The sequence below is a fragment of the Cetorhinus maximus genome, chromosome 25 (assembly GCF_964194155.1).
Source record: "Cetorhinus maximus chromosome 25, sCetMax3.hap1.1, whole genome shotgun sequence".
Lineage (NCBI taxonomy): Eukaryota > Metazoa > Chordata > Chondrichthyes > Lamniformes > Cetorhinidae > Cetorhinus > Cetorhinus maximus.
The window spans coordinates 35170419-35183944 of record NC_135903.1 but is presented as its reverse complement, the minus strand read 5'-3'; the positions used below and the strand labels follow the sequence as shown (position 1 = coordinate 35183944).

Genomic DNA, 13526 nt, shown 5'->3' with positions numbered 1-13526 from the left:
TTGAAACATATGAGATCCTGAGGGGTCTTGACAAGGTGGATGCGGAGAGCGTGTTTCCTCTTGTGGGAGAATCTAGGACTAGGGTTACTGTTTAAAAATAAGGGGTCACCCATTTAAAACAGAGATGAGGCGAAATGTTTTCACTCAGAAGGTCATGAGTCTTTGGAACTCTCTTCCTGAAAAGGTGGTGGAAGCAGAGTCTTTGAATATTTTTAAGGCAGAGGTGGATAGGCACAAAATATCTGTCCAGTGGCCCCGCCATTTCCTTGTTTTCCATTATCAATTTCCCTGACTCACTCACGAGAGAATCAACACGAGCTTTAGTTACTCTTTTCCTATCTAAGTGCTTGTAAAAACTTTTTGGCCGGAAATTTCTGGCCCCATTGGCATTGGGCCCTGACCTGATTCCTTGAGGGCAAGAAGCACCTAGAGGGACGTCAAAGTGCTCCATTTTCCTCTCGCGTTGCCACTGCAGGAACTCACTCATTGCTACCGTGATGGATTGCAGGTCTGCGCGTATCTCCGCATTCTGCTGGACCGGGGCCTCCGTGGCGTCCGCCATCCCTCCCATGGAGACCTCCAAATGCACACATGCGGGCACCACTTCATCAGAGAGCAGGCAGACGCACTCCTCCGACTCACGACCCACTCTGTTGAGGGCATCCAACAGCGCTGCGTGATGTTCCCCCGCCTTCAGCCGACTCTCCACGATGAGTTCAAAGGTTGAATACAGAGGGTCGTCATCTGACTCAGATGTCACAGATGCCTCTTCCCCAGCAGTGATCTGAGTGGCAGGGGGCTCAGCCAAACCTGCATCCTCCTGCTGCGGACATGTGTCCGTGTGGTGAACAGCAGATTGTGAACCTGAGCCTGCTCTAGATCTAGGTCCCACCAAGGTGTGTGTCTCTGCGCTGGTGCAGGGTGTGGGTAAGCGCTGTGATGGGTCTTCCAGGCTGCTTATTTCCAGCTCTTCAATGGAGGAGGTATCCTCTTGGGCGGAGGTGAGGACCTGGACAGAGCTGAGGGACTGGCTGGCTGAGGGTGTCAGTCGCTTGGCAGAGCTCCCTGTGAACCAAAATAGAGATAATTAGTGCCTGGCAGCAGAGTCAAAAGCAGGAGAGGGAGCACTCTCAGTTGCATTGAGAGAGGGATGATGTGGTGCAGGACCCTCATGTGGGTGTTTGCCGCTGACCTCACCATCGCCACAGGAACGGTCCACGTCCTCACCAGCCAGCGCGATGGCACACTCCTCAAAGTGAGTGAGAGCCCTAATGTTGGCCACTCCACCCCTGGTCTGGGACCTCTCCCTGCTGTTGTGAGCCAGCTTCTACTGCACAAAAACAGATGTTTTTCTGTTTGAGCAGGATGTGAGAAGATGCACGGCACTGCGTGGAATGTTTGTGTGGTGAGCGGAGTCATGGGCGGGATGAAGACATGAGCTCCAGAGGATATGAGTCTGATGGAGATGTGAGGGTGTTTGTGAGAGTTAGTGGTGTTGTCCCCTAAGGTGCTTTGCAGTGTTTACAGTTTGGCCTCCAGCTCAATGACTCTGAGCCAAAACTCTTCAAGCTGCTGATACTTACTACAGATGCATTTGCCCTGGATCACACTGGTGACTGGGAAACTCACATTCTGCAATCACAACACATTACCTGCCTTGCCATCTTTATTATGTCTTAATTGATTTATTATTTTCTTAATTAATTTATAACTAATAAACCCTTCTATTCCCAATGAGCTCTACTACTGCTCGTAAACCTTACTAATACTAATAAAACATTACAATTACTAATAAATCACCCAAGTTTTGAAAGATAAATAAGCAAAATACTCACCAACCAATAACTTACCTGCTCCCATCCTCCTCCACTGCACTGAATTCCCTTACTCAGCCAAGTTCACATTCTGGGACTAGCCGCACTCAGTGATGAGCTGCTGTCTTCATGCTTGCTTGCTTTGCACGCTTAGCATGACCACCTCTATTTATATTGGCTGAAATTCTGCTACCTCAATAATTAACTGCAGCTTCCTCACCTGTAGGGAGCTTTCTAATGACTGTTTGATTGAAAGAAACCTAATGTTAACAGTAAGTTGTAGTTAAATTCTAAATGCAACCTGGACTAGATTTTAGAAAGAATTAACCTTAAATTAAACACTTAAAATTCCCTCACTCACCTAATTCCCAAGTTCACACTCTGTGACTAGCTGCACTCAGTGATGAGCTGCTGCCTTTATGCTTGCATACTTTCACATATAAAAATGAAACTCCTGTGTACATCTCAAGTTGTTGATACTGACCTGATCTTGGTGTTCTGATTTGAGATTTATCGAACAATTGTAAGAACAGGTTTTCCTAAAACTTCAGGCTTTCAAAATTCAAACTAAATAAACCAGTGAAAAAGAAATTTAAGCATAACTAGGAACTAGTTGGCTGGGCTCTGTGGGTTGGATTAGCTGTTTGTGGGCCTCAGACTGCAGTTTGGACACTCCTGTGTTAGGAAATTATAAACGGCGAAGCCTGTGAAATTTTAGCCAGATAGTAATAACTCACTTTAAAATGATATATTCATAACATAAGAAATACGAGCAGGAAAAGGTCATTTGGCCTCTCAAGGCTACTCCACTATTCAAAAGGATCATGGTTCATTTACCTCAATTCTCAATTACACCTTCCTCCACTGACCCAGTGTCCCTTAATCCCCTCAGTATCCAAAGATCTACACAACCCTCCAGAGATTCACAATGCTTGCAATATCATCTAAAATGATGTAAACATGAGAAAGAGGAGCAGGAGTAGGTCAAGAGGACACATTGCTTGTGCTTCCAGGTACAGAATATCTGCAGATATCACATTCCTCAGCTACTAAAACCCTACAAATTATCTGTAGATGTTAACTCTTCTGTTGCGTGTATAGAGAGCACCTATGGACATTGCAAAGATTGTATAGTCAGTGCCTGTATTTATTCCGCTATCATATTATAGTGTTGCAGTTCTGAATAGAAAGCTCTCTTCTTCCATGAGTGTCTGAATGATGATTGTAACATTTCCCATCTCCTCTTTCTCTATAGAACTGTATGAACCTGCCTCCGGACAAGGTGAAGTTGCTGAGCCAGTACGACAACGAGAAGAAATGGGAACTTATCTGCGATCAGGTAACTAGAATATTTTTCAGCGCTCAGATTTCATTTGTCTATCTACAGTCTCTTACTACATCAACTGAGCAGTAATTAAATTTTGTAAATATGGCCTGGGCAACTTTTGGATAGACAGTAATTGAAAAATAAAATTTAGCTGCATCCAACGGTTTAAAATTTGGTCTCTATTTAGATAGGTTTAAAAGGTTGTCTTTTCTTTGCCACTTCCACAAATCTCCAACTCTTCAAAATCTCATTTAAAATTTTTGTTGTCAAATTTTTAAAGCTGTCTAAGAATCCAGCGTCGCTGATTCACTTTATTTACTAAAGGAGCAAGTAGTTTTCTCCATTGAGGTTTATAGAACCATCGACGTTTAAAGCATGAATGTGGTCATTCAGCCCACCATGCCAATGTAACTTTGCTAATCTGAAACCAATCCCACTGCTCTGCCATCTTCCCACAGCTCTATATCTTCTTCTGCTTCAACTGTTCATAAACTCTTTCCTTATAAGATACACTGCTATCTGCCTCAACTATTCCCTATGGAAAAGCATTCTATGCTCGACTAACTTTCCATCTAAAATCCTTTCTCCTGAATTTTCTCCTCACTGTCACAAGGCAATTTGTAAACAATTTCTCAAACAGAAAAATTGTCTTTTTTGATTCACCCTATCTGAACCCCTCATGAGGTATTTTTTAAACCGCTATTAAACCTTCTCTGATCCTTTTCTGCTCTCTCGTCTTTTCTTATCTTTGATGTTATCCTGGTGAATTTATGCTGTGTTTTCCAACGTGCTTTGTGTAAAAGGGGTGCACACAGTACTCTAACTGGCCAAACCATTGGTTGGTAGAAATTTATTACCCTCTTTGCTCTTTTACTTTATGCCGCCAATTTATAAAACTGTTGGCATTTTAAGGTTTTTTTCATCTGCATCTGCATTTTCAGGGAAATATACCATTGAACCCCTGGGTATTCCTCAAAAAGCAGTGGCTGCTGGGACAATTGAAGCTTCCAAGACTGAGATCAATAAATTTTAGCTGGGTTAGGGTAATGTGGGATATGGAGCAGAGGCTAAATAGAGAGGATGTACAGTTCAGCCATGGTCTGATTGAATGATACAGAAGGCTCAAGGACCTGAATGGTCTTCTCCTGTTCTTATGTTCTATACATCCACATCCTTGGAAGGTCACTCAACCTGAAACATTGGGCTGCATTTTACGTACCCCCACCAGGTGTGTTTTCGGCAGGGGGTGGGACCACCCACCCCCGAGCTCACCTCCATAATATGGGAGTGGATAGATGCCGAAATTGGCAGCCCACCCATCATATTCAAATCGCTAATCAAGGGTCAATTGGCCTTGCTACCAAGCCAATTGATCCTGATAATATGCTGCCCACATCATAAAATGTTTGTCATAGAGTCATACAGCAAACAGGCCCTTCGGCCCATTGTGGCCATGCCACCATCAGGCACCTATCTATTCCAATGTTGTGAGGGTTCCAGCCTCTACCACGCCCTCAGGCAGCGTGTTCCAGATTCCAAACACCCTCTGGGTGAAAAAATATTTCCTGAAATCCTCTCTAAACCTCCTGCCCCTTACCTTAAATCTAATCATGGGCAGCTGGACAGGGGTGGGCAGCCTGATTTTTTAAATGCAACCTTCAAAGGGTGGGAAGGAACTGGGGGTGGGGGTGGGGGGTTCGATCTTCGGGGCATACCCTTTGCGATTCTGGGGATGGCCACTTTAACGTCGACCTCCCCCTTTCTTCCTAGGCCCCTGCAGTCTTAAACCCCAACCCCCTGCACCCTCCCCCCCCCCCGCCCCAGCACCTCTCCTCCCGTCCCTGCCCAAGATCCCGTACTTGCCGGTTCCATGGATCCCTGGGCCCTTCTTACGCCTCTGCTTGCAGTCCCGGCAGCTGCCACTAATGCAGTCTTGGGCGCTGCTGGGACTGATGGAGCTGCCAACCAATCTGATTGGCCAGCAGCTCCAGGAGGCGGGGCTTCCTCCCCAGTGAAGGGCCGAAGCCCCACCTGGCCCTTGTTCAGCCCACCTGCAGCATGTTGGGGCTGCGGAATGGGCCAGCCTGGAGCGGCGCCACCCGCCCCCATTTTACTCAAGCCATTAACTCTGTTCCTTTCCACAGATGCTGCCTTTTCCGGCATTATTTGTACTTATTTCAGATTTCCAGCATCTGCAGCATTTTGCTTTTGTTTTTGTCCTTTAGAAGCCTTGAGCAGACCTCCTTTTGCTAAACCTCTTGTTTGCTTTGCCAGCAAATTTCAATGTTCTGCTCCCTAAACCCAAATACAAATCAGAGGGAGAACAGAACATTGACTCCCAGAGCACTCCACATTCAACCCTTCTGAAATCTGAGCAACACTGTTTATCTCTAAGCTTGTATTATCCTGTCCTATATATGCTGCACATGAGTGCTGCATGGCACTGGGAGTAATGCTGAGTGTATTACTCTGAAGTGTTCTATAAGTCTAGAAACTTATTTTCCAGAACTGTGACTCCAAACCTTTCTATATCATTGGTTCCATCAGAAATCTCAACTTTATCCTCATTGCTAAGAGGCAGCATTCAGGACTCTTGATTATGGCTGTTTCCCTAATTGCCCCTTTACAAGTGCTTTTATATGCTTCATTTTCCTCTCTTTAGAAACACGTTGCTCCGTAGTGCTTTAGCTGCACTTAAGTTTGCCCTCCTCGAAAGGTGTAGCTGAGACATACGGATCTGAAAAAGTAATCCCTGGGGTGTGTGCTGTTTGCTGATCGCAGTCCATGCTACAATAGGAACATGAAAGTTGGCCTCAGGTTTAGGGAGTGGGAAATCAACTGCAGCTCCACCCCTGATCATTGCCCAGTGACATCTACAGAAGGTCCAAGGGTGTGAACACAATGCATGCTCCTCTGTGGTGTATCCTACCAACAAGGTCTTCAGGTCAATAATGGCCAGTTGGGTCGGAGCACAACTAGAACCTGTGGGACCATACCTCAACAAGATGTCAACACCTTCAGGAAAAGCATAGGAAACCAACTAGAACACAAGATTTGAAAATTGGAGCTAAAACATTAATATTGAACTGTGCCTGAAAATACTTCTGGAAATTCGAAATACAGAACCATTGAATCAAACCAACTAAGGTTAATAATAAAGATTGAATCATGAAATCAGGGCCTTGGATGAGTCACATTTCCTCCTCCAAAATCATGTCAAAAGCAAATTTTATTATTCTTTAATAACATTTTTTTAATACACTCTGCTTTTTTGCAAAGGAAAATCAGTAGGTGCTTTTATGCATTTGCCATCTGCAGAATTCCATCGAGCCCACTGGTGGAACTAATATATTCTCCTCATCACACTGTTTTGAAAATCAGATCATTATTGCTATTCAGCTGCAGCTCTGTGGGCTTTAGTAGCTGCTTGACTAATATTTGAAAATGCAAATGTTAATTCACATGTTCATACCCATCTATAGCAAACAGAATTTATTCAAAGGTCGGCTCAATCAACAAATTAGTTGGAATTCGGAATTATGTCTGTGATTCTCCACATGGTGAGTTGATTAGCATAGCTGGGACCATTGTGAAGATGCACAAGAATATCAGGGAGAGAGCAGTAGAGTTTTCTCGAATTGAGCCAGTTCTCTACGCTCCTGAAATAGAAACACATTGCCAGCGGTTTGGAAGAGCTGCATTTAATATGGGGATTTTCCTGCCCCACTTTCCTGAAGAGGGTGTGAGTTATCCTCGGGTGCAATTCCACAGGCAGAAATTTTACCTGGGCAGGTGGACGCGGAGGGCAGGCGGGCCCGGGAGCAGCCGCGCAACGGACCGCCACCCGCGATTGGGCCCTGACTGCGATTTCAGCCTGAAACATGCGCTGCTAACCTCAGACTGTCCGGGTGGTGGGGGTTGTGGAGGGGGTGGGGGGGGGGGGGTGCGGCGGGTGCAGAAATCAGTGCACACGCGTGTGTGCGCTCAGTGAAAGCTCCTTGAAGGCACAAGGCTGCCTCAGGGAGCCGAAGATTTTTCACATTAAAAATAAAGTTTTCAAAAAAAAAGGAAAACATGTCCCCTCATGTGACCCTGACACATGAGCAGGGATGTGTTGAAAATGAGCTCTAAAAATGTTTACTTTATTTGGAATTAACATCGGAAACCTTACCTGCCCATGGTTGAGGTTTCCTCAAAAATCCAAAGGCCGCTTGGCCTTTTTGCCCGCCCGCCAACCATAAGGCTGGATGGGCAAAGAGAAACTCTAATTAATTAATTAATGGGTTTAACAGCCCTCTTAAATTGTTGGCAGGCGCGCTGCCAACCCTCGCGCGCGCCCGCCGACCGAAATACCACGCGAGTGCGCGATGACGTCAGGACGCTCACCCGACATCATCGCGCACTATTTTTCTCCCATTCGGGTCAGGCGGCACCCGCCCGACAAGGGAAAAATTCTGCCCCATAGCGGTTTTCCAGTATCCTTGCCCAGGAAGCCTTTCTCAAAGTGTGGGCCAAGGCAGAGGGTATCTGAAAAGAGCTCAACTGCGGCAGGTATTGCAGCTGACCCTTCTCTCGCCATCAGGTAGTGACAAAACGTACGAATAAATGAAAATGCGATTTAGGAGTAGGAGAAGGCCATTCAGCCCCTCAAGCCTGCTCCGCCATTTAATAAGATCATGACTGATGTGATTGTGGCCTCAACTCCACTTTCCACCTATCACTGATAACTTTGACTCCCTTGTTAGTCAAGAATCTATCTATCTTTGCCTTAAAATGTTTCAATGACCCTGCCTCCACCCCTCTCCAGGGGAGAGAGTTCCAAAGACTCACGACCCTCTGTGAGAAAAAATTTCTCCTCATTTCCATCTTAAATGGGAGACCCCTTATTTTTAAATTGTGTCCCCTCGTTCTAGTCTGTCTCCCACAAGGGGAAACATCCTTTCAGCATCCACCCTGTCAATTCCCCTCAGGATCTTATGTGTTTCAATAAAATCACCTCTCATTCTTCTAAACCCCAATGGATACAGGGCCAGCCTGTCCAACCTTTCCTCATAAGATAGCCTCCCATCCCAGGGATCAGTGGAGTGAACCCTCTCCAAACTGCTTTTAACACATTTATATCCTTTCTTAAATAAGGAGACCAAAACTGTACACGGTGCTCCAGATGTGGTCTCACCAATACCCTGTGCAACTCAGAAAAACATCCCCGCTTTTATACTCCATTCCTCTTGCAAATAAACAACAACATTCCATTTACCTTCCTAATCACTTGCTGTACCCGCATACTAATTTTGTGTGATTCACGTACCAGGAGAGTCATATCCCTCTGTACCTCAGAGTTCTGCAGTCTCTCTCCATTTAGATAATATGCTGCCTTTCTATTGTTCCTACCAAAGTGGACAAGTTCACATGTTCCCACATTATACTCCGTCTGCAAAGGTTTTGCCCACTCACTTAACCTATTTATGTCCCTTCATAGACTTCTTATGTCCTCTTCACAACCCTTCACAACCTTTGTGTCATCAGCAAATTTAGCAACCACACATTCAGTCACTTCATTCAAGTGACAGAAATATAAATAGTAAATAGTTGAGGCCCCAGCACTGTTCACTGACACGCCACTCATTACATCCTGCCAACCTGCAAAAGACCCATTTATGTCTGCTCTCTGTTTCCTGTTAGCTAACCAATCCTCTATCCATGCTAATATGTTACCTCCTTCATCATGTGTTCTTATTTTACATGGTAACCTTTCATGTGTCAAATGTCTTCTAGAAATCTGAGTATAGCACATTCACATGCACATTACCCACATTGCTTGTTACTTCATCAAAGAACTACAATAGATTAGCCAAACATGAAATAGCCCTTTCACAAAACCATGTTGACTCTGCCTGTTTGCATTGAGATTTTTTACGTGCCCCGTTATAACCTTCTTAATAATAGATTACAGAAATTTCCCTATGACAGATATTAAACTACAGATGTTAAGCTAACTGGCCTGTAGTTTCCTGCTTTCTGTTGCCCTCCTTCCTTGAATAGAGGAGTCTCATTCACTATTTTTCAATCTGAAGTGATTGTGGAAAGGCCCTTTCCAGAATCTAGGGAACTTTGGAAAATTAAAACAAATACATCTACTATCTCAGCAGCCACTTCTTTTAAGATTCTAGGATGAAGTCCATCAAGATCTGGGGATTTATCAACTTTTATTTCTAGTAATTTTCTTATTACCCTTCCCTTGGTAATTGTAATTGTTTGAAGTTCCCTTTCATCTCCTGATTCACAAGTTTTTCTGGGATGTTATTTGTATCTTATACAGTGGAGGTAGATGCAAAATATCTGTTCAATTCATCTGGCGTTTCCTTATTTTCATTATTAATTCCCCAGATTCACTCTCTAGAAGATCAATGCTCACTTTACTTACTCTTTTCTTTTTTAAACACCTGTAGAAACTCTTCCTATCTGTTTTCATATTTCTAGCTAGTTTTCTCTCACACTCTAATTTCTCTTCCCTTGCTCTTCTTTACCTTTTGACCTGTCACTCATTTTGCTGAATTATATGCTTTTTCTTTCAATTTGATACCATCTTTAACTTTCTTAGTTAGCCGTGGATAGTGCATTCTTCCCTTAGGCTCTTTCTTTCTCACAGGAATGTATCTTTTCTGAGTATTCTGAAATATCTCCTTGAATGTCTGCCATTGCACCTCTACTGACCTATCCCTTAACCTAATTTCCCAGTTCACTTCAGCCAGTTCTGACATCATGGCCTCCTGATTGCCCTTATTTAAGTTTAAAACACCAGACTTAGATCCACTCCTCTCTCCCTCAAATTGATTGTGAAATTCAATCATATTATGATCACTGCTACCTAGGGGCACCTTCACTCAGTTCATGGCACCCTCGCCTTTGAATCAGAGGGTTGTGGGTTCATGTCCCACTCCCGGAAACCAAGAACTGTGATTGTACTCGAAAGAGTTGCAATCTGTGACTGTTGATAACTCGAAAGAGTTTCACTATGAAGTCATTAATTAATCCTGCCTCATTGCACATTCCCATATCTAGTATAGCCTGCTTTCTGGTTGGTGCTAGAACACGGACTTTGCAACGGGAGTAACTGGATGGAAATCAGGATTGGGATCCATAGCTGATGCCTTTTTTCCATCCCCCTGATTTTTTATCTTGGAGCATTGAGGTCAATTATAGGAAGTGAACTATCTCTCTGATTATAATGTTCAGTAGGTCAGGACTCACTATGCCATTACCAAGTATGTGAGGTAATAACGGGTGCGTGTATATTTTCTATTTATTTCTGTATGAGGTGGTGGAAGCAGATTTATTTGAAACTTTCAGAAAGAAAATGGATAAATATTGAAGCAAAAATTTTACATGGCTGTGGGGAAAGATAGGAGAGTGGTGCTAATAGAATAGTTCTTTGAAAGAGTTAACATAGATGTGATGGGCCAAATGGCCTCCTCTTGTGCCATATAATTGTTTGCTAATAGGATATTGCAGATCTTTGATGAGAGCAAAACTTAAACACATATGGATTTGACTGGACTTGCTTTGTGTACCCCCCAGTTCCTTGGGGTTAAATTGTTTGTGACAACTCTGCACCACTTTGACATCCTCATGACAATCACAGCCAATCCACATCTGCAAAAAATCTTTAGGCCAATCAATATTTGCCATTCCATGAGGTGTCATCGGGGCACTATTTACATATTGTGTGGAGCAAAATAATGAAAACGGCTCGTTTGTTTTCACTGGTCATTGGCCAGATGATGATTCCTGATGCTGTGGTTAACCAACATACTTCCCAACTAGCTGCATCTCCTGTCAACTTTCAGCATCTCAACATCCAGGATATGGGAGCTTAACGGTTGAGGTAACCTTCTGGGGGGGAAATGAAGGTCTAGATGATCTGGTGAACATTCACAGTGCAGTGCATTCCACTGCCCCATTACTACAGGAGATTGGTTGGCTTGGCTGAATGGTGACAATTTGACCCATTATCTATGGGATAGGCAAACACGTTAATAGCATAGAGAAGCAATGTACAGGATATCCCTCTATTCCTGGTGACACTAGAGAGGGATTTCATCTATTAATAGTAGGATTTCGAAGTTCAAGCCCATATTTTGCACTTAAATGTGCCCACATGTTCTGCTCATTATTCTGTGGTCAGCTTGGATCTGCATTTCATTACAGAGCTGCAGTCACTCCAAATGGAGCATAGTTGGGTTGTGTATCTTTGAAAATCGAACATTGGAAATACAAAGCTACATGGAAACCATGTAGAGGCAGGAACTGGTCTCACTGTGTACTGTACTAGGCCACAGTAATATTACCACAGAGTGTGTGTCTGTTTGTTATTGTTGCACTAATGTAGAGTCATTGGTTTCAAATGCATACTCATTCCTACACTTTCTGCTCCACCTCTAATAGAGCTGCTGAATTATGTTGGTCGCAGTTGACACATGCCAGCAGCCTGCAATACCCTCACTCAAGCAGTTATTTTTCATGTATCTCAAGGCCCTGAATGTCAGTAGGCTGTTTGGCTATGGTGGGTGCCACAGCTTGGTTTGACTCCCTTCCCTTAACTGGAATCCCTGTCGGCTGCCTTTTCAACAGGGGTCACTGGAGAGTGATGAGAAGCAGAAGGGCCTGGTTGATTTTATATTCCTAGCTTAAAGGCAGTGTGAACTATTGCAGTGAATGCAGCAAAGACCAGAGATCAAATCTGAGGGTGCCTTGTTGTGTAAGTGAATTATGTACCTGAGCCATTAGAGGAGCACTTAATTGTCAGTGTCTGTTTGTGAAGTATTGGTAGAGTGTGGTAACTTGACACAACGACCCTGATATTTCTGGGAACAGGGGAGTGAGTGGGAAACTTGGAGCTCCTTCTGAATTTAATAGCGGGATCTTGTTAATTATAATTTTCTTCTGTTTCCTGCCCAGCCTTTGTCAGACAATTGCCACAAGTGGGAAAACCAGCAGAAGACTTTGGGACAGTCCCTGACAGTTGAATTGTGGGGAAGGCTGCAGATCAGGGCTAGGGGTGAAAAAATGGGGTGGGGAGCAGGGTTGGGGGAGCAGTCACCAATTGTGGGTGGCAAGTGAGAGTGGCTGTGACGGCAGAGGGGAGGCCAAAAGCTTTCTTAAGGGGCTATTCCTGTTCCCACAAGACGTGGTTAGTTTCCGGAGCGAGCAGCTCCCATTTCCCCTTTTCTGTCTGGCTGCCTGAGTTCATTTTAAATCAAGATACCAATTGCACTATGGGAGCCAGATTTAAATCTATTGATGAAGTGCCCTGCCTCTCCAAGACAAGACACTCCCACAGCTCGAAATCCGCCCCCTTAAAAACAGCCACAGGCATGTACATACCGGGCTGGGGACACATTCTCCAATTTTAACCACTGCAACATGCTCCACCCCCAACCCATGATCCCCTCCCGCCTGTTATGGGAGGGTTACTGTTGAGGTGAATGATTTAAAAAATCCTTTCCTACTCAAGATTAATAAGTGGCCTTTATTAATATGTCAACAAAGCATTAATGTCAGGCTGAACACTTATCGTAAAGCACCAGTATCCTGGCTCAGAGTTACAATATCTAGATTATCTGTGATTAAATATGTTTCACACTGCAGCAATCTCTCTGCGGCTAAGACATGCAGCAATCAATGTAAATGTGAGCTTGCTTCTCCCTTTGCTTTGATCACCATCCTGTCATTTTAAGACCAAACTATTAACCTGTCTGACATTCCAATGGATTATTTTGTTTAAATCAACTTGACTCTTTGGGAGCCAGGATGGCATGGATCTGCTCCATCTCTTGAAAGCACTGGCAGGAAATACCTTTTAAAGAATTGTTTTACATTTGCTGACTGTCGACTATTGCTTTACTCTGAAGTAGTGCTAGTTTTCCCAATCCTCTCAACTCTCACACTTCTTTACTGTGTCTTGTGCGCCATTCTGTGAGGAAGAAACAAGTTGGCAAACAACTATGGTGCTATTTTGTGTAATGCAGAACTGGCGATCACTGAACATAAGAAAAGGAATTTGGGAGGTCCCATGAACAACCAGTCAGTAAATATGCTGAACAGACCAGGAAGGCCTCAAATTTAATCCCTGGATTATTTAGGTCTTGGGCACTAACTTTATTTGTGAACTGGGACAGAGGTTTGTGCATGGATATTGAATGAGGACCGTCTCAGGTTTGGCTGTGATGCCCCTCACTCACTAACAGAAGTACGCGTACACTGAATGGCTACTTGTGTGGGGAGGTGGTGGGGGGCATGTATGGTGCTGGGAAGTGTCAGCTTTCTATTTTAGTATTCATTCTTTCATGTGATGTGGGCATGGCTGGTGAGGCCAGCATTTGTCA

General features: G+C 44.1%; 1 protein-coding gene across 3 annotated transcripts in view; it reads left to right on the top strand.

The window, feature by feature from the left end:
- LOC144668050 (formin-like protein 1) overlaps positions 1–13526 on the top strand; it is a 280427-nt gene that overhangs the window by 99898 nt on the left and 167003 nt on the right. For all 3 annotated transcript variants that reach the window (XM_078529803.1, XM_078529804.1, XM_078529802.1), the window contains exon 2: positions 3070–3153. In XM_078529803.1, the coding sequence (XP_078385929.1) occupies positions 3070–3153 (84 nt within the window). The remainder of the gene's footprint in view (positions 1–3069; positions 3154–13526) is intronic.